The sequence below is a fragment of the Lissotriton helveticus genome, chromosome 9 (genome assembly GCF_964261635.1).
Source record: "Lissotriton helveticus chromosome 9, aLisHel1.1, whole genome shotgun sequence".
Lineage (NCBI taxonomy): Eukaryota > Metazoa > Chordata > Amphibia > Caudata > Salamandridae > Lissotriton > Lissotriton helveticus.
Window position 1 is genome coordinate 326,703,164 of NC_136070.1, and position 22,214 is coordinate 326,725,377.

General features: G+C 45.0%; 1 protein-coding gene across 2 annotated transcripts in view; it reads left to right on the top strand.

Annotated features, from left to right (window-relative positions):
• Positions 1-22,214, top strand: part of SPATA7 (spermatogenesis associated 7) — a 504,965-nt gene that overhangs the window by 283,540 nt on the left and 199,211 nt on the right. For both annotated transcript variants that reach the window (XM_078660014.1, XM_078660015.1), the window contains one exon: positions 5,993-6,050. In XM_078660014.1, coding sequence (XP_078516140.1) covers positions 5,993-6,050 — 58 coding nt within the window. The remainder of the gene's footprint in view (positions 1-5,992; positions 6,051-22,214) is intronic.

Below are 22,214 nucleotides of genomic sequence, written 5' to 3' on the forward strand. Positions count from 1 at the left end.
TGGAGACTTCTAACTGCAGCCTCCTCACGTTGTGAATTTTCCCCAGGCGTCAGATGGGATCCGATAACGTTTGTAGCAATTCCCTCACTTATTGGTAGACGGTGGTGTGTGGTTCTGCATCAATTCTGTCCCAGATGTGACATCGGAGCCCTTCAATGAATACACCTACCCCTACGCTGACGTCAGTTCCTTTTTTCTGCGCCTGCCAATGCAGATCCGGAGCTACTCGAATCCTGTCACTCCTGTCGGAGATATTTCCTCCAATTTTTCAGTGTGCAGACAGTTAGACAGTTTCACCCGTTAACCCCCTTAAATCATAGGGTCTAAACCGTGTTGTGACTGTCACTGACAGATGTTGATGATGGACACCGAAGATGTCTGTTTATGGTGCCTCCGCTCCAAGCACAACTTTGTGTTGTGTCTGTGCTGCGCAAAATGAGCAAAAAGGTCATCCACAACCACAAGGCCAAACTAACAATCACCAGTCCGCTGATTAAAAAAGTGCTAACCGTCGAAGTTGAGTGTGTGGACGTGCTCCTGATCCCAAAGTTGCTCCAGTGACCAGTCATCATTGAGGTCAGAGGCTCAGGTAAGTCAAAGAAGTCCCACAAGTAGCATAAAAAATATTGAATCAATGGTCTCCTTTGTCCTGCCACTCCCACCACTCAGAGTTACACAATGCCCCATGCAACTCTAAGCAGCAGAGCTGTTCTGCAAACCTCCCAATCCACTCCTTCCTCCTGCGAAACCGATCCTAACACTAGTCCTGCTTTGGTCCCACCCTGAACAGATAGCTCCAACAGCTGAAGACGGCCATGGACCATATCTTCGGTGCCACAATCAGACCCCCCAGGATATAGCGGCATGGATTGGCAAATTTAGCGGCACAAAAATGAAAATTTAGCGGCACAAAAATGGAAATTTAGCGGCATTTAGCGGCATTTTATTTTGGGGTTTTTGCAACACCAAACACAGATATCTTACTGTTTGACCTTGCCCACGTAACGCTTGTTCCTGTGCCTGAGTGTCTAGCACTTATTGCAGTACTATACCTCAAATTATACTCTGTTTTCTCTTATAACTGCACACTTGTCACTTTCATCTCCTCTTGTGCACTTTTGACTACCTCATGCATTTTTGGTTGCTCACAATTTTTACTCAAGTATTTTGTTTGCTCACGGTTGTCACTATTACCTTTACTACCTCATGTATTTTTGGTTGCTCACAGTTTTTACTACCTCATGTATTTTGTTTGCTCACAAATGTCACTATTACCTTATGTAAGTAACGTATGTTTTTGCAATCTGTCCTTTTGTAATGTTTCTCATTATGTTTCATCTCTGTTCCTAATGTGAAGCGCTCTGACGCCTTCAGGTAAAGTCCGCGCTATATAAAAATGCATAAATAAATAAATAATAAAAACTTTACCCAAGGCCGGGCGAGGCCTGCAATAAAAGATTTTCCCTCTCTCCTCTTCCACATCTCCACTGCCCCCCTCCCACCCGGGCAGCGCTTCTTAACGCAGCTGCTTTTAAACTTGCCTACGGACGGTACCTGTCAGTGTTCTGTTCGCCGCCGGCCGGCTTTCCTCCTGCTGCGAGTCTCTGAGGAATGAGGAAGAGTCTTCCTGTGTGTCGCTGCCGCTTCGTGCTCTCTCCCCCTCTTGCTGGTGTGGTGCTGGTCTTCTCCCTCTCTCGGCCGCCGTGGTCTTCTCCCTCTCTCGGCCGCCGTGGTCTTCTCCCTCTCTCGGCCGCCGTGGTCTTCTCCCTCACGCGTCCTCGACCTCCTGGCTCCTTCTCTTCTCGCCGCGCAAGCCGCAAATCAAATGGAAAATGGGTGCGGAAACGGGAAACGGCAAATTTCGCGGGCTTTATGCCAAATATCGCGGCATTTGCAGAGATCGCGCGATTTCGCGATTTTTTTGCAAATCGCGAAATCGCGATAAGCTGGAGGGTCTGCACAATAGATTCCTTTGGAATACATTCGGGCACCACAGATCCAAGGGGGCCTCTAGTCAGTCTACCTTGTGCCACATCCATCCTGGGCATTGACTGCCCCACTTAACCTCACCTTGAGGCTGACCCTGTCCCTGACTTCGGGTCTAGCAAATACAGACCTAATGCCATCCACGGGCAGTGCTTAATTTTATAATAAAATGAGTGATGTGCCCAAAGCTCTGCTCAAAAACGTGTGGTCGGTGCCACCAAGGCTACATAGTCTTAAATCAACCTCATGCTCTTCCATCTATTTTTAGACACTCTTGTCCCTTTAACTCACTTGTGCAGGTTCCTCCTTTCTCTCTTTGTGACGCGTTTATGGTCTTTCTCTTCCTTCTTTCACCTTTGTTTGTTTTTCCTTCTTTTGATTACAGGAAATGTCCAATGACTAAAAATAAGTGCCGGTCCCAAAAATGAGTGCAGGTGAGCGTCAGCGGCAAAACATTAAACACTGTCCACCGCCCCACGCTCAGTGCAATGCACAACACTGCGTTTGGTGCCACAACTTATGCCATGGGTGCGTGTATTGACACTGATCTGCCACTGTCTGTACTTAGCTCTGCCAGTTCATTAGTTCCCCCAACAGCAGTACCTCTTCATGGCTTCAGTAGGGTTTACCAGCAGAAGCAGACAATACCCTCCCTAGCAGCGAGTTCCCCACTCTTTTCACGGTTGAGGCTAGGGATCGGGCCAACAGCATCCAGGCTCCCAGGGGCAACAAGCTACCCAAACCCCAGCCCCAGCCCCTCCCCAAATGACCGCCACAAAAAACGCGGACATTTTTCCTTGGAAGCATGCACTCAGCTGGTAGGAGGTTGCATCACATTCCCCAGCTGGAAGAGTGTCAAGTCAAATCAATGAGTGCCCCAGATTGTGCAAAACAGATATTCACTTATTTTTATGCACCAAACCTTCGGATATGCCACCTGTACCACAACACCACACGGAGAACCACTTGTCCATACTCTGTAAATGTTAAACCTCTGTTGACCAACGGGGCAATAGAGTGTGCCGTCTTTAGAGATCAGGAATGGTTGCTCCTCCTGGAGGACTATATCCCATTCCAGGTCTTCACCCTCTGAACTTCTTCCTCTGGAAGGGCAAGTTCCCTAGTCCAAATTCTGTTTTGGATCCAGGAGACTGGATGTTAACACTGGACTTGCAGGACGCATATTTTCACATCCCTGTCCTACTCTACCACAGACTTCCCTGTGGTTTCGGGTAGGCTGAGAGCACTTTCAGTTCCCCGTGCTCCCCTTTGGCCGTACCAGGGCACCTCGAGTGTTCACATAAGGGATGGTGGTGGTCACAGTGTATGTGCGGAGGTTGTGAATTCCAGCCTTCCCATACCTTAACGACTGGCTGACTCGCCACAGTCGTAACCCAATTCCAGACAATGGTCTTGCTATTGACATCTCTGGGGTTTCCCATCAACATGTTAGTCACCCTTGATTCTTTCACAATGGTTCCCCTCCTTTTGAACCATCCTGGAAAGGTGCTTTTCTGATCCATCTCTCCACCTTATGGAATCCAGTACATTCAAGCTATGATCCTATTGTTTTATCCCTTGAACTGGGTCTCAGTGAGATTGTGTCTGGGGCTTCTGGGTCTCTTGGCCTCCTGTGTCATGCTCAGGGTCCATGCCAGGTGGCACATGGGGGCTCTGCATATGGGATCTGAAGTCTCTGTGGGTTCAGTATCAAGTGGGTATATTGGAGTCCATCCATATGTGGAAAAAAACTGCAGAAGATCTGCAGTAGTGCATGCTCAACCGTGAGTGGAACAGTAGGAGACACTACACCCTACCCCATCTAGATCTAACGGTCATGATGGATTCATTGTTGCTGGGTTGGGAAGGACATCAGAGAGAGGCAGAGGTTAGAGGACTCTGGGTCTGAAGCAGAGGCTCGTCCCCACATCAACTTGTTGGAGTTCCGAGCAATCCACTTGGCACTGAAAGCTTTCCTCCAAACCATCAAGGGGAGCAGGTGCAAGTTCTCACAGGCAACACAGCCATCACGTAGTATTGCCACAAGGCAGATTGTGGTTGTGGATCCTGTGTCAGGAGGCTCTGTGCCTCTGGAAGTGGCTGAACTCTCAGGTCATGTCCTGGATAGCACAGCACCTGGCAGGATCTTTAAACGCCAGGGCAGACAAACTCAGCCGGTGGTGCCTAGCAGATCATGAATGGCGGTTACATTCTAATGTGGAACAAAATTTTTCCTGAAATGAAGAGTACCCTGGCTTGATCTATTCGCCACCTGAGAGAGTGCGCAGTGTCTAAGCTTTTGCATGTTGGAGTTCCCTAGGCAATCCTTCTTCAGACATGCCTTGTCCTGGAATTGGGGGTCAGGACTCCTGTATGCCCTTTCTCCTCTTTTTCTCCTGCCCATAGTACTGAAAAAGATCAGGAAAGACAGGGTCCTACTCATCTTAGTGACTCCGGACTAAACAAGGGGAGCGTGATATCCGGAACTTTTGGCCATGAGAACATCCTCCAATTAGGCTGGCTTTTTGGGAATACCTCCTGTTGCGGCAACAAGGTCGAGTCTTGCACCCAAGCCTGCACAATCTACACCTCCAGGCATGGAAATTGAACAGCAATGCTTGACTGCTTTGACCTTTCTCCCAACGTGATTGGTATCATCCTGACAGCCAAACGTCCATTTACCAAATCTGTTTAATCAGGACCCTCGGATAAATTTGTTTTCCGGTGCTCCTCCCAACATTCACAACCTCTGAATCCTTAGTTGGCAGATGTTCTCTTATTTTGTCTGTCTTTAGTCCAGCAAGGCCTCGCTGCAGCACCATTTAAACGTTTCCTTTCAGTCTTCATATGTTTACAGGATCAGCCATCCCTCGACAAGTCACCTTTTGTAATATGTTTTCTGAAGGCGCTGACCCATATGTTCCTGCCAACACCTTTTGTGATGAGGCAGTGGGGCCTTAATTTGGTTCTCACTTAGCTAATGTGCTCTCAGTTCAAACCTATGCACAGTTGTCCTTTGCATCTAAGAGCTCTCTATGTTCTACAACCATACACTTATTTTTTTTCCAGGCAAGCTGGTCCCTCTGCACAAAAGGAGCATTCCTGTTAAGGGTGGTTATGGGCTTCCACATAGGGCGGGCAATCCATCACCTTGCCCGCAGTCTATGGCCCAGCTCACCCCTCTAAGGAGGAGTAACCGTTTCACCGCTTGACCACCAAGAGAGCCCGTGGCTTTTAAAAAGATAGGGCCAGAGATTACCGACTGATGACCAGCTAATACAGTCCATTAATAAAGTTCCATAAAGTGCACACTACCATATTCTGATTTCTGTGGTTCCACGTCCCTCAGCGCGGATTGAGTTCAGAAAGTAAGAAACTGATGTCACTGTGTAGGTGGCTCATACATATAAGGGCCCCAATGTCCCATCAGTGGCAGGACAGATCTGATACAGAGGCTGCACGACACTACCTACTGATTCTCAAGGGAATTACTATGACAGTTTCAGTTTCCTGGGCCAGACTGATGCCTTGGGAAAATTCACAAGGTGAAGAGTTTGCAGTTAGATAGAGTTTCTAGCAGAAGAGGCATTACTGAGATAAGTAACTTAATCATATAGGAATTTATGGACACTAATCAATTTTTTGTGTGGAATTTCACATACGTGTAACAGCTCCTTTTGTTTGTCTCTGATTTCACTTATCTGTGTTTTGCTGTTGTTGATCCCCCTTAGTTTTCTGTCCAGTTTTAGTACAAAAAAACGTCATAATTGTTTTGTTCTGGTCCATGTAAGACAGTGTACGCCTTTACTTATGAATTATGTGTATACATTTGTTATATATTTTAGGAGAGGACACAATTGACACCTTTCTTTTGATTCTTTCAAAATGTGATTATAATCTCCTATTTGAATGATTCCTTCTGGAGCATTTGTGTGTTGGATGTTTTGTTTTTGAAACTAAGGTTGTAGGTTACAATAAGCTCTAATACAAATATGTTTTTCTTAAGGCAACCTGAAACCCCCTCGAAGAAAGATGCTCCTCCATCCCAAAGAAAGAGACTGCAGGTAAGCACCAATATAATTTTTTCACTAGCATGTTTTTATTTAGAAAGGGAACCCTGTAGTAAATACCAGGTTTTGCTTTAGATATGTATTGTTATTATATAACTCATCCTAGACTCCAACGCATAACTGTTGTTAAGGAATTTACAACACAGCTGTAGACAATCTTTCACAGAGAAACATTTCTTATTTTATAGTGAAAAAAGAAAATAGGGTATATCCAAAGGAAGAGCCTAGTCTGCTGCAATACTTTTTTTTTCAAATCTTGCTTTATCAGCTTTTATAGTTAAACTTTACAAGCATACACTTCAAGCAAACTGTCAATAAACACACACCACATAGTTGAATGACAGTTGAATTATAGACATTGTGATCTCTGCTCCCCTAATACAACAGGAAGAGGTTATTCTCCACATGGTGTGGTGGGTTATAAAATCATGCATTTCCCTTGATACATGGACATGCACTCCCCTTTACAGTTCTGGAGTATTAATTGCAGATCTCTCCCACAACACAAGTACAATATTTACGACTTTATTATTGATGAACAACCGGATGCAGTATTTCTCACAGAGACCTGGTTACATGATAGTTCTGGCCCAGATATTGCCGCTGCAATTCCCCCTAATTACGTTATCGTAAGAAAGGATAGGGTCTCTGGCAAGGGGGGGGGGGATAGCTGTGATTTTCAAATCTATGTACACCTGTAAATTTGAAGATATCTCTCTTAAAGGATGTGAGGCAGCCTTGTTTAAGTTAATTATTAGTCCTCTGTTTACATTGACAGGCTTACTAATCTATCGCCCTCCTGGGAATGCCAATCCCTGGGTTTCTTCCTTACCGGATTTCCTGGCCCCTTTACTACTTAGAGCAGCCAATTTTACGATTATTGGGGATTTAAATATCCATCTTGAAGATCTCGACTGTACATCTAGTAAACAGCTCATTTCTATTCTTGAAGTTTTCAACATTCAGCTACTGAATTCTGCCCCTACACACCATGCTGGTCATTTATTAGATCCCATCTTGTCAAATCTACAGTTAGACTGCTCCCAGAAAGCACGCCCAATAGAATGGTCCGATCATTATGCTGTTCCTTTCTCATTAGATATTACTCGGACAGCAGCTAGGATCGCAAAAGGGAAAGATAAACAGACACGCAGTTGGGGGAAAATTAACATGCTAGAACTTAATAAACAATTACTGAGGACACTCCCAAACACTGACCTACCCATCACTGCACTAAATTGTGCAGTTGATCAGTGGTTAAATAATGCTGTTAATTACACGCTTCCTCTGACATTTAAGAAATCCATGCCTCATCACCCCCCTGCACCATGGTTTTCCGATAAGCTTAAGTGCCTCCGCACTCAATGTAAGACTCTAGAAAGAAAGTGGAGGCTCAACTATTCTCCTACTCGTAAAGCAGCTTATAGAGAAGCTCTGAAGGGCTATCACAAAAGCTGTAAAACAGCTAGAGCGGACTTTACTAAAAAAGTAGTTTCAGACGCACAAAATTGCCCCAAGATGCTTTTCTCAGTTGTAAAAAAACTAACTGGTGCAGACTCTACTCCTATGCCTCCCGCGCTTGACGCGGTCCAATGTCAATCTTTAGCTGATTTTTTTATCAAGAAAATTGACATGATTTATGACCTCTTTACCTCGCCACCGGTGGCGACATCCTCTGCATCTGGCCTTAATCAGTTATCTGCTAATCTTGATGCTGTCACCAAACTCTCTGTATGGCAACCATTAGACAATGCTTCTTTTTTTTCTTGTCTAAACAGTGTGCGCTCTGGTTCTCCGTGCGATGCGCTTCCGGTTAAAATACTGAAACAACTAGATTCCTCTACCCATCAGATCTTTGTCAAATTGCTAAATGCCTCACTTGCTGAGGCTCATATCCCCCAGCCATGGAAACACGCGATGGTAGTGCCCTTGTTAAAAAAGACTGGTGCTGATATTTTAAACCCCGCAAATTTTCGTCCTATATCTCTGCTGCCCACTTTTTCTAAAGTGTTAGAGAGATACATTAACACCCAACTTACTGAATTGGTGGAAAGTTCTGGTTTTCTACACCCATCCCAGTCAGGTTTTCGGACTCGCTATTCGACCGAGACAGCCCTCCTTGTGGTGACAGAGAGTCTGCGACACGGTGTCGATTAGGGCGAAACTATGGCACTCATCCTGTTGGATTTGAGCGCAGCTTTCGACACCGTGTCACATTCCATCCTTCTTGACTCTCTGCGGTCCCTTGGTGTGACTGGTACGGCCTTAGCTTGGGTGGCCTCCTTTCTTGGGGAGCGAACCTTTCAAGTATTTTCCGCTAAGGCGGCATCAGCGGTCTGTCCATCAGCGCGGGGTGTCCCCCAGGGGTCAATACTCAGCCCCCTATTGTTCAATATATATGTAAAACCCTTGGCTAACATGGTTGAGCAGGCGGGGCTGACTCTGTTTTCTTACGCAGATGACACCCAGATTGTCTTCTCCCTATCAGGGAGAGACGAGAATAATCCCTCCGCACTAAAATCTGGCCTCATTCTTGTGGCTGACTGGATGCAGAGAAACTGTCTCAAACTGAATGGGGAGAAGACAGAGGTGGTCATTCTGGGGAAAAACAAGAACCTCTGGGGCCCTCAACATTGGCCAAATGAGATGGGCTCACTTCCTGTGCCCACACATGCTGTACGTAATTTGGGTGTCCAAATTGACGACAAGCGAACAATGAAGCAGCAGGCCACTAAGGTCGCGGCAACCTGTTTTTCTACCCTCAGGTGGCTACAAAAGATCCTATGGATGCTTCCCATCCCTTTCCGTAGAACGGTTGTCCAGGCATTGATAACATCTCGCCTGGACTATGGGAACATATTATATTTGGGGGCTGATGTAGCCACTGTTAAAACATTACAGGTGGTACAAAATGCGGCTGCGCGACTTCTGAAGAATGTTCCTAGAAGAACTTCGGCAGCACCTGCCTGCAATGATCTCCATTGGCTTAAGGTCGCTAGTCGCATAAAGTTTAAGACACTGTGCTACATGTTCAGAATAAAGGAAGGCACTGCACCTACATACCTACAAAAGCTGGTGCAACCTTACAGGCCCAAACGTACTTTGCGATCCTCGGAAATTGGAAATTTCATTGTACCAAGATTTAAGCTGGTAAGGATGGGGGGACGCTCCTTTTCCTATCTTGGTCCTAAATATTGAAATGCCCTTCCTACAGCCCTTAAATTAGAGACCAGTCTTCTTCGCTTTCACAGAACACTGAAAACGCTGTTGTTCACATAAATAGTTGGTTCCTGTATGATGGCTTATCTGACATCTTCTTCTTCAGTCTATCTTATCCCTAGCGCCGGGAAACCCACTGTGGGTAGCTGTGCGCGGTAAAAAGATCAAATAAAAAAAATAAAAAATAAAAACTTCTTAGTGGAGTATGAAATGGTGCTACGCTAGTAAGAACAATAAATACAATCATAGACCCCATGCCCTGTGTAAATACGCATGCCTTATCGACCCATGACCTTATTACTACAGCGCCCCGTCTCTTCAGTCCACTGTTCAAGTAAGGACACTCATCACTGTTGTCCCTCCCCCCCCCAAAAAAAACGCTATGAGACACTGGGCATGTCCCCTCAGAGTCACTTTCTTGGCTCAGGTCCTCCAACTTCACAACCTCCCTTGCGGCACCCAGAGGAATCCAAGGCTACCCCTACATAATAGGCCATGTCCCACACTTGCGGCATAGCAATATGGCATTTGTATAGTATCAATGCTAGATCAATCATGCGACATTCTAACTTATTCTTTTTTGGTCCCACTCATCAAACCTTATTGGAAGAAGCCCGGGTTAAGAGCCTGCACCCTAACCACCAGGTCCGAAAAATCGGATAGCATACTAGCCCAAGCTTTTTGAATGTCCGGGCATTCCCTTACCATGTGATAAAAACCAGCCTCAAGAGCATTGCATCGAGGACATACTGATAACAATTTGGTGAAAGGTAGGATTGATGCAAATAATTAAATTGCAGCAGTTTGAACCTTGAATTGCGCAAGACCAATTTAGTGCATCTTTTGGCACCAGTCCACTGCTTGACCTTATTGTCTGTCTGTATGTACTGGGCCCACCTGGCTCTAGCGTTGTCACACTATTTCACCAGCTGTACTTGCCATGCGTTGCACAAGCCTTCTACAGCCCGGCGCCCTCCCTCATGTGCTAGCAGGCAGTGTAATGTTGCATTCAACTGTGGCTCCACCTGGCTCCAAGCATTGGCCATTGCACGTGCCAGTGCACCATACATCAGAATAAGGCCTAGGCTTATTCCATAGGTGTCCAACAGGTGCTCAAACATGCATAGTTTTATCTGAAAGTATAAGTCCCCCACCACAGGATGACCATGGTTTCAGGCATCCCTGAGGCGCGTGTCCGCCTACCAGTCTTGAAACCGCTGCACAACCCTGTGCACGACTGTTACTGGCTTCAGAGGGATGGAGCGATGTTCAATAACATCCCTTATGCAATTGAGGTTCCCCCCCCACCCCCATGAGCTGGGGAACACACATGTCATACAGGAGTTCCAGGAGCAAGTGGCTAAAATACTACAATTGCTGTACGTTCGGGCATATATTGCTACAATGAACAAAGGTTGGCCATCCTAAAGACCTTCCAGCACCACATATCGACCATCTGAGCCTGTCTGTGTGCACTGCATATATGGGACCCCCATCACCACCCAGATCAGCAATCACCTTGCGTATGGAGAATGTGTGGTCCCGTAGCTCTGTCCACCCCATCTGCGTGCTATTTTCAGGAGTTCCACCCTCGTGAGGTGGGTCTCCTGTAAGCTGGTGCATGTGTTTTAAATATGAATGTACCATGTGTCGTTTCTGGTGAGTAGCCATTCCAAATACATTCCAAGGTCACTATCGCCATTAACCCTTCCAATGTCTAAAGAGGGGTGTACTTTCACCTCAGGTGAGGGGCTCATACTCCAACAACCCCCATGGACCAGGCAGGAGCTAGGCAGTTGCGTTGAGGCCGGATTGCCAATAATGTATGGGGTAGCACACCTTCCTTCCCCAAGAAAGCTAAATTGGCCTCCTTCATTAACCCCCAAGATAGAACATAAACACAAACTATACATCCGGAGGATATCCACCTATTGTATAATGAGCTGGGGGCATAGCAGTCAGCACGAGGTGCCAGTCACAACCTGTTGTCCAGGCCCCAGTCCACTAGTAAGAGTTCCGCCATCAGCCAGGTTAACGATGCTCAGGGGGCTATCCAGGCACACTACAGGTCCAATCATGTTGGATCATCTGCCAGTCGAGGTGTCAACACTCTGAAGCACATCATCCTCTAGCCTGTTCTGATCCCTGGTTCATGGGTGTCTGCGATCTGCGAGTTTACTGGGCTGGAGGTCTGACACCACCCATCCTTGATCACTTGGGCCCTAGTCTCCGCGACCCCTATATGTGTTGCACGTCCCTTTGTTCACTTTATGTGGGGCTTCCAGTTGTGCATTCGCTCCCATCTTCTGGGCTCGGGTCCCTCTGCAGGTTGGTGCACTGATGCCTTTTGTCTAAAGCCAGTCGGTTGCATCCATAGGAGTCAAAAAAAGGTTGCCTCACCCTCCCCTACAATCCTCAATTTCGCCAGGTACATCAGGGAGTAGCATATGTCCAACACCTTTGGGTGCTTTTTGCTTTCCTTGTTGGTGGCACATTGGCTCTGGACCGCCGCAGTATAGTCCAGGCATATGTTCACATATTGACCATTAATCTTCCAGGGCCCTTTAGAACGGGCTATTTGAAGCAACAGGTCTCTGTCTCTGAAATTTAAAAGACCGGTCACCATTGGGAGCGGGAGGCCCCCAGAGGAGGAGTGCGACCTTGCACCCTGTGGGCCCGCTCCACTGAGAAAAACTTTGAAGTCTTACTGTGTAGTACCGCAGTTGACAGCCAGGTTTCAACAAACAGGTTGGAACTGGAGCCCTCTTAGTGCTCTGGTAGCCCAACAATCCTCACATTGTTGCCCCTTGAGCGCCTCTCTGCACGGAAGTGTCATGATTTCGACCCGGACCCCTTATTTGATCCTGAATTTCACACACTGTGAGCCGCAGCGTGGTGAGTGTGCAGGGCTCGAGTCGGGGTACCACGCGGGTGGACGGCGTCCCCCCACTTAATTTACCGGGTGGATGCCGTCCCCCCTGCCAAACAGCTGGACTTCACTCTTTGGCCTCTCTTGGACGAGATCGGATGCACCTTTCGTGACGTCACTTCCGATCGTGACGTCACTTCCGGTGACAGCGTCCCCCCACTTCTCTTTTTAGGACTCGTGCCCTGTGAGTGTGTACTCAGCATCATCAACCCTACTCACTAGCTTTCTGTGATTGACTTGCAAAAAAGTGACCTCGAAGGCCACGGTCTTTTTTGTGTTTGAAGCTTTGATTTGACATTTTGTATGGCAAGCAGACTATCATCATATTTAGAGGTATGTGACTCCAGAGTGGCCTCCACATGGCCAATCATAGTGTCTCCCAACAGAGCCAACACCTTCTTGGCTGAATGTAAAGAGGCAGGATTAGGCTTGACCAGCTTGTTTTTGCCCTTGGCAGTCACAGTGAGTCAGGGTGGGGGGGGGCGGACTTGGGTCCACTACTCCCCAGCCCCCCCCCCCCCCCCCCCCCCCGCCAGCTCAAACGAACAGAGGTTTTGATCCCATCCCAGGGGGTAAAGATGCGTAGAACCCTCTGTCACATTGCCCGGTAGCCCATGTTCACATCAAGGTGCATAATGAGTCCAATACCCTAGCTGCCCAAGCGCTGTCATAGCTCTTACCCGGTTCAGGACCCTGCACAGGTCAGGCGCTTCTAGGGTCCTACTCAGTGTGTTAGCAGATGCGGTGAGGAGCAGCCTCGTCCCCCAGGTGAAGGATAATGACATGGGCCCCAGAAGAAGGCTAAACCGGAGCTTAGGCACCGCATGACTGCTCTCTGCGCCATCATTCTTCCACGGTACTTTAAGTCCTGCACCAACCTTTTCAATATTATATGTTAAAAACTGTTGAAATCATTGTAGCTGAGGTCTTTTATGGCGTAAATCTGTTCTGGACTCATTTGCTGTGCGTCATTCTGCCATCTAGTGGTTGAGCTTGGAATTGTAACTTGTTTTCTCCAAGTTAAAATTGTGTATATTGACCACCTGATACGAATGACCAACTGTGAAGAAGTCTCAAGCCCGAATGGGCAACTCATGTAGACATCATGTTCAGATTGTTTAGCTGTGTGCTGCTAAAGCTTGCATCATCAATTCCTACATAAACACAAAAGTAAGCATCTAGGCAGAGCATGCTTTGGGTCAGCTCCCTTCAGGCGTTGGCTTTCCTGCATTATTCCTGCTTCGTGATTGCTTGGATGGGCTGTCCATCAATCACACTGCTTTTCCCAGACCTTACACTTAAATAGCATTTATATAGCGCTTACTATTCCTGTCAAGGCATTTAAGTTGTCCTGTTGAGTTTGCATTTAGGATTTAAGGGTGGCCATGAAGTAGTTTTTTCAGCTGTTAATGTCTCACCCCCTTCTTGTGATGCCAACCGCCCTCTGCCAGAACCACCCCATACTTCTCTCCTAACTTTGATGCCACCGGGTGCTCGTTTCTATGCGGAGCACCCAAGCTTTAGTGACCTGATGCATTTACCACAATCCAACTAATGGTGGTGTCTACTTTCCATTAGAGAACCAACTCTTTGACGTCACTAACAACTGCATGCCGTACAAGTAGGGTTTCCAAACTTGTGTTGCTGGACCCGCTGATAAGATTTAATGCTACTAAAAGTTCATCTGCTGCTGTCTCCAAGTCTATGCTGAAATAGAAATGTAGTGTTCTTGTCTGGTTCCCCGTTACTGCTGCTAGCTGATTTTGCAAGTGCTCTTTACCACTATCATCAGGTTCTGAAGGACACTAGATGTCAGGACAAACCATCATCAAGAAAACCGAAGTAGGCTGATACAGGAGCGCAAGAATATATATACTGTGACGTACAGTGTCCAAAGGATCAGTTTCCCTCTTGTAATGTTTCCTAAGACATGATTTACATAATGCATGTAATACGTGCCTTGCATGAGACCAGGGATTTTAAAACTGCCAATTGAAATGTTGGGGTGCATACTCAAAGGCATTGGGACACACAACAGCTGAGAAGTTGTCTACCGATGAAGCCAATAAGACATTTTATTGAACTCTGAAAAAGAGCACAACAAAATTATAGCTGTAGGACACAGGGACAGATTTTGATTTGGAAGATGAGGATATGTTAGAGAATTGATTCATAGATTTACACAAAAATCCTTATAGCATTTATGAGTGTTAAAAATCCCTTGATCAAATTTAAACAGATTCTAGAAATGGGACCTAATTGGAATTTCCAAGCAATACAACATTTGGGAGCTCCAAAGATATAAAATCACTTGAGCAGCAGCATGAGGAATGTTAGGCTGGCTGACTGTGAGCTATTCAGTACTTCAAACTCATAGTGTGTGAAGAATGGCAGTGAAGTACATGACAGGCCTCCTTTTCCAAATCGGATGATTTCTAGGTCCTTTAAGAAGAAAATATTAGCACAAATGTGCAAAACATTGATAAATAATTCCCTAGATGTATTTGGGAAGAAGTCCAACTATGCCTTAGAGGAGTGCCAGTTAGATCCAAAGCCAGGTTGATTTTTTAAAGGGTGTATTATAAACATAGCTGGCTATTGTTGCTTGGGAAAGCAAAAATGGTAAGTTCCAGAGTGCATTTGGGAGGCTGAGAGTTGAAACATTTTTCCAAATGGTATTCCAATGGCCATGAATCCTGAAATTCTTGGTTAATGTGGAGTAAAGTTTGAACATGTATTCTTCAGGTGTGGATAGACTTCATGGCCAGAATTGTAAAGTTGAGCAAGAAAACCCCTATCGAAATACAGTAAACTGTTGTCCATTGTAGTATGGGTAGCACAGTGTGATGTGGCCCAAGCTGTGTGAAGGCCTGATTCCCCCAAACACTGAGACATGGTGCTCAACTGTGAACTAGTGTATGAATGGGATAGCAACATATGCAACTAACCAGATTCCGCCCGTTGTAGGCTAGCAGTTCAGCAGGATTTATGGCTCTCTAAATGGCCTGGCATATCTACAGTGCACATCATTATGGTCAACATGTGGACCATCTGTCCCAGGTGTGTATGACTTGGAACATTCCAGGTGGGATGTGTGAGATCAGGTCATAACAGCATCCACCCACACTTAACCCAATAAAGTAATTTACGAAAATACAATAATATACTGGGAGATAATTTCTGACACCTGCTTTCACAAGCTCAGTCCCGTCACCAATATGCAATGTTGCTAAGGCACTGAAGTTCTCAGTGACCAATAGTAACTTTGCAGCAGCCTTCTTTTGCCTTCACAAATTTGTTTTAAGGTAATCATTTTTTAGCTGCCAATATGATGCTGACTCCTGTGGCCTCAATTTATCCAAGCAAATAGTGTGGAGCAATTAGTTTATTTTCCAAGGTACTTATGTTAAAATGTTTTGCGTCTAGAGTCATTAATTTCAGGAACACCATGACAATATCAATTGGTATTTCAGCTCCTTACTCTACAATTGGGAAACAATTGGTTGGTCTTCTGAACACTAAGAATCTTTCTTGGGCAGTTCCTCATTCTTCCCTTACAGGTCTCACCCCCATAATCTTAACACCCATTCATTGCCTGCTTCTTAAAGGGTTTTTTTTTACCTCAGAGTTTCTGATTTTAGTTCTTTTCATGGGTAAAGCAAGGTAGATTGTCTTCAGTCTTTGGTCCATGGGTTCCCAGAGAACCGCATAGGATGTTCTGGACTTTCTGGTTGGGTTGGACCTCACAGTGGTGTGGCTGTCTCACCTCATGTCCCGTTTGGTTCATCTTAGAGGCATCACATAGTTCTGCATCAGGAGCCACCTACTTTGAATCTGAGATATGGGAATCCGCAATGTTCTATTGCAAGTCCTCTGTATAGGCGTCTTTAATGTACTCTGCAAAAAGTAGCTCAGACAGGTCTTGACAGAAGACTGCATTTGTCCCTTTTATTGTTAATATAGATCTTTTTGCTACTATGCACCCTTGCCCCATGCTATTACTTGAGAGTGTCTGTACAGTTCTCCGAGTATTTAGTGTGCCTAAACCTCTTTACTGGGACTTTTAATTTTCTCACTAACATTCAGTACTTTCTTGTCTGAGTGCCTCTGAGAAGCAAATGGTACAGTGAACCTGCTGCCTTCTGGTCATCATTCAACTTGTTCATTATTCACTTATTGGCTCACAGTATAAATAATTATACATACATTCATACCTATGAAGTTGTTTTCCACCAGCTTCATGGAGATTCTATGAATGAGGAGCAGTGAGTAGAGGATGAACAGGCGGCACTGTGGATAATGCGTATATCTGCATGTTTTGCCTTTTTCTAGCTCCATCTGTTTCAGCTAGAGGGCCACAACTACTGCCAAACTTAAAGGAGCAGATATACGATTTGAGAGCTGTGAAGGGGTGCTCATTCTGGGACATCTCATTGTTAGGGGTGAGATTCCGCGTTGGGTACTGAGTGATCTTTCTGCAGTGCATGACAGTCCAAGAGGGAGTCATTTATCCTTGCTGTATTCCCACCTACCTTCATTTTCCTGATCTCGCACTCCTTAATTACTACAGCCATATAAATTGCGTTTATTACAGAAGGTTGAGCAAGATCTAGTATAACACAGTTTCCATCACATTGACAATATATTTCAAAACAACTATACATGCCTCAAACCCTACATTTTACAAATATTAAAAAAACAGTTTTGAATTCATCTTCCTCTTCCACAGTTGGCTGTCTGGTTCTAATTCTGTTTCGTGGTTTGATTTAGATCTTTTGTTGTTATTGTTTGGTGGGTGAGTTCCATGTATAGCAGAGGAGACGTCAAGAATGCTGAATGTTCCTAATATTGAAGTCTATGGAACTATGGAAGATAGTTTAGGAGCATCAGTGTCTAATGGTGCTTGCGTGGTCAGCACTACCGAACCTCTATAAAGATGTTGACTTCTTGATTTTGTTTCTTTTATGCTGCAGGTCACCAGTCTTAATACCATTCAGAAAGCCCAATGGGTTAATGCACAAACTGTAGAGCTTTATGTTTCACACCTCCATCACAGGATGCAATCATAGATAGATCATTATGTTTAATGCCCTTGCTGCAGAAATGTGTATGTTGCAGGTTTCGGTCGTAGTGACAGGCCTCCCTCAGGGGTAGGGCACTCGCAGTGTGAGTTATGTATTAAAAGAGTCCTAGTGTTTAAAATAAATTATTTTAAAAAAAGAAAGAAAATGTGCATTATTGCAACGCAGTAGGAACCAAGAAAATGTGTGCCTTATAGCGCACCATGAAAACTAAAAAGTAGTGTGCATGATTTCATCATTGTGTGTTGGACAAATCTGTGGTTTGCTGCATGCCAGCTTTTGGGCAAAGTTGCAGTACTGTAGCAGGTCGGAGTCTGAGGACTATCGTTTACATGGAGAACAATGTGCATTGCTGTCAGTCCGCGAGTCCGGCAGGCGTCTGTAAAGTTTAAATCTGCTTTGAATATATGGCCCAAACCCCCACTCTGCATTATAAACTAATGTTGTTTGAACTGTGTATTCGGTTAAATCTGCTTTGAAAGTTCTCTGTTAGTAAGTTTTAAAAAAATTGAGGTGAGGAGCAATTCATTTTAAATTTTAACAATGATTTGACCAATATTGGCATAGTGTAAATGTGATTCATTTACAACAGCTTTTCTTAAACGTGGCTGGGATAGCAAAAATTATGCACAGAGTTCTAGCTTTAGTATACTTATAAGTATACCAATTACTACAACATTTGAGGTAAAAAGCATATTGTTGTGTTAGTCAAAGGAGGCGTAACACAACATCTGCAGCTGTACATTTTTGTTGGGTTTCTCTTACTTCATGTTGTTATGTTTGCCAGCCATTGTAGGTTGTACTCTTTGTCGGAGACTGTAGTGCAGTTGTTGCAGCCTGCAACATCTTCCTTGAAGTCTGTGCTTCTAGATGTTTGAAACTGGTGCTGAAGTTGGGTTTTATATTTCTGCATATTGCAGACCTGTGGTGTGGGTGTGTGTGTGTGTCTGATCTATGCCCATCTCTAATTGATGATGGTGTTACCAGTGCTTGTGCCCTGCTGCCCTTTTGCTTATACATGAGGCGTGCCCATATGCAAAGAAAAAAAACTTTCACTCTCTCCAATGCAGTAGTCTGTCTCACCCTACACCTCTCTCAGTAAATTGTCTAACTCCACTCTGACTCATCACAAACCTCATTCTACTACTATCATCTCCAAATAACCATTTCTAGACTCTTTCCTCCTCTATCCCTCCTGGCTCACTCCAAATCTCATTCTAAAACCCTTTTTAAATTCTTCTCTAGTGTACTCCTCCTGTTATTCATCCCAAAAGGCTTGTACTACTATAATCTCCATTATACCTTTCTAGAGACTCTCCCCTCCTCCATCTCTCCTTTTCACTCATCCCAAACCTCATCTTACTACTATGATCTCCCAAATAGCACTTTCTAGATTATTGCCTCTTCTATCCCTCTATTATCCCATTCAATCCAACTAACAGACTCACATGTCCACCACTCAAATTATTTCATATTTCCCTATACTAATCCACCACTAATCCTTTTGGGTTCCGGAGTAGCGTGCAACCTGCCGAAAAGCGCTTTGACACCTTGTCAGGGGGAGTAAGTGATATATAAATACAATTACAATGAATAAAAGTCAGATTATCCCAATTGCTATTGTCCATGGTAAAATATTTCAATTGCTCCCCTTTCACAATAGTGTCAGTAGTGGTGAGAGAAAATGTGCTTGCCAAGGTGTCACTGCTCCCGGTCCACTCACCTGCACTTCGTCATCATAGAGTAGCTCTTCTCCATCTCTGCTGAGATGATTGCTTGTGCACTTTACAGGCAGGCAGAACATTAGAACAAGGGGCATGCTATCTTCAGGCTTCTTCTCATTATAGTGTACTCATTATAGTGTAGATTTGAAGCACACTCCTCAGAGGTCCAGGAAACATCATCATGGCCTTACATGTCCGAGTAGGTCGAGCTCCTCTATTTGCTGGGGCCATCCGTCAGCTCAAAAAGTATCTGACATTCAAGACCTCCTGTAGATTAGGCAGGCAACTGAACAGCTGCTTCAAATTGGCAGATATCTGGTCCACCCTTCTTGCAATTCCCCGGCCTCATTTAGACTGCAAGGATCACTGTTTTCCTGCAGTGGAGCCACCTGGGAATGGGTGATGGTGTGAGAGGGGCTATCCTGTTTTTGCATAAGCAATATAATTAAGTGGAGGCATAAATTACATTTTCCATTAAAGCTGTATCCCACAATATGCATGCCCCCCTAGTTCCCCTGATGAAACACCCAAGACTGTCTTTCCTGTCGGAGTCCAGCCCCTGTGCCAGACTGAGAGTGATGAAACTCACAAAAATGGGAGATGTGTACCTGGATGGTACCTTCATAGCCATGAATCAGATCAGGGAAGGCGAGGAGCTTACAGTGTTAGATAAAATTACATACTTCCAGCTGCGAGCTGCGCTGCGCGCTTACCACCCTTCCTTACCCGAGGCGCCAGCCACTTTCCAAGCCCTGGAGAGATTTCTAAAGAACACATCCCCGCACAAGTTAATCATGCGCCTCTACACAGACATTCAAAACACTGCATGCGATACCCGAGCCTGACAGGAGTGGGAGACTGTGTTAGGCACACCTATCACACAGGAGCAGTGGGCATCCTGCTGCGCACAGGTGCGTGCCCTTTCCCGAATTAGAGGCTGCACCTTATACATTTTAACTTCTTGCATCGCACATACAGAACCCCTGCATGGCTCATGCAACTAGGATTGGCTTCAGAGGCACACTCCCAGCGTTGTAGGACACCTGACACAGCCTTTCGACACCTAGCATGGGAATGCTCCCAGATTCACTAATACTGGGGGACTGTATTTGATGCAACAGATGAAATGGCGGGCTCACCCATAAATAGATCCCCACTGACGGCATTGTTAGGATACGCAAAGGACATACCTACGGAGTGCAGACGGCTCTGTGCGGTACTACTGCTGCTCGCTAAAAGACACATCGCAATGACATGGGTCAGGGCAGGTGCCCCCAAGAAAGCAATGTGGCTCAGGGACTCAGGGATGCGGCGATGCCCACTCAATCCAGACCTAAAGATATCCCTTCCAACAATATATTAATGCACATACAGCAGATGAGGCTGCCTCCCTATGCACCAGTGATAGATGAATGGCTCTGCTTACTGCCTCACCCGCCACGGAGTGCCAAATGAGACTCACCACAAGACCTGATGGCGCACTCTAAACACCTCTCTCTCTCTCCCTTGTTTTCCCTCATACTCTCCCTACCCCCTCCATCAGTTTTATGCTTAGTGATAAGCTCCCCGAAGCGGAAGAGATACGACCAATGGATGTTAGACAGATTCCTGAGTTTGCAATTAGACCTCATTGTGAGTCTAAACAAAGAGCTAGCGTGGGGAACGCTAAGAGAATACACAATCCAATAGGCCTCAATTGAACAATGGACATTGCACAGTGAAGTGAAACTGTCGACATGCTGTATATGCAAGCTCGAATGTGATAACTAATGTAAATGTTTTATAATAAGACGTTTTAAATAGAAAAAGCTGTATCCCACAGTTCTGTGGTCATTGTGTCACCACCATATACTTCTCTACCTGTCTATTATTAGATGATGTTGGAAACTGTCTGGCAGCATTACTTGCGCCAGAACTGAGGAAGTTGGCTATTAATGGTAGTTGCTAAGGGAGTCCCACTCTTCTATTGTTGATGACTTACAAAATGTATTTAATTTTCAGAAGTTTTATATAGCTGCAGTGTTTATTGATGCCCATCATGTGGTAACCCCAGACATTCCTAAGAACCAGCTCAAGGTGTTAGTCTCTGTAGAATGCTGCTGATGCACCTGACCATGTAGAACATATTGCACAAGCCAAACAAGACCTCCATTGAAAAACAGTAGCCTAAACCATTGAATTTAAGTCTTTGGTCCTGGTGCATCAAGCACTAAAGATAAGATGGCCGCATACCCACATGATTCCTTACTCAAAATTCCCACATCAAGAAAGAACTCTTGCAGCAGTTGTTGCTTCTTCACAATTGGACCACAGACATGTGCAATGCTTGGTCAAACGAGCTGAGAAAGACTGAGAAGAGGGCAGCTTTTGGGAGAAGACTGAAATCCTGATTATTCCCTAAATAGATTGCTGCCTCGTGCTTAATGATGCACTGTTTTGGTATATTTAACTGCTCTAGTGCAAAGAAACCCATGGAGTAATAAGGGATTTTTAACAAACTTTAACATAACTGATGGCTTATCAAGTTGACTTGGTAGAAAAGTAGTGTCCACATAATGACCAGAAAAATCTGATCATTCAAGATTTCCAGATTAACCATTTAAAATAATTGTTTAATTTGGATAGCATTTATACACATGTTCTAGACCTCAAACTCGATGGTAAAGCACTTAATAGGAGAAACTGATAAGAGGTGTAGATGGGAAGAATATTAGTCTTAATAAACATCAGTGAACACAAGGTGGAGATCCATTACAAGCCCTAAGACCTATGTAACATACATTTTAGAGTAAGGTAGCCTTTTATGGTGGTTCAGAGAGGGCTGTACAGTTGAACAACTCTGATGAAGACTAAAGTCAACGAGCTTTTGCAATGCAATACTGAAATGTAGATTTATTGGCTTTGCAAATGGAAATGAAATATGACATCCTCCTGCCTTTCTTTTTTATTTATTGATTTTTATTGCAATGGTGGCATGCCTCGCTTTATCTTTAGATGTTTAAAGCTAAAGCGCCGCGTGCCGCCATTGCCACAAAAGTAAAATAATTATGGGCCGCAGTATCATTTGTCTATTTATTCACTTTAGTAGCAATCGTGGCAAGCTACGCTTTAGCTTAATATGATTAAAAATAACGCGTGGCATGCCGTGATTGCTATAAAAGTAAATACATTGAAAAGAAATGCGCAGTCGGCCTGCCTGCCTTTG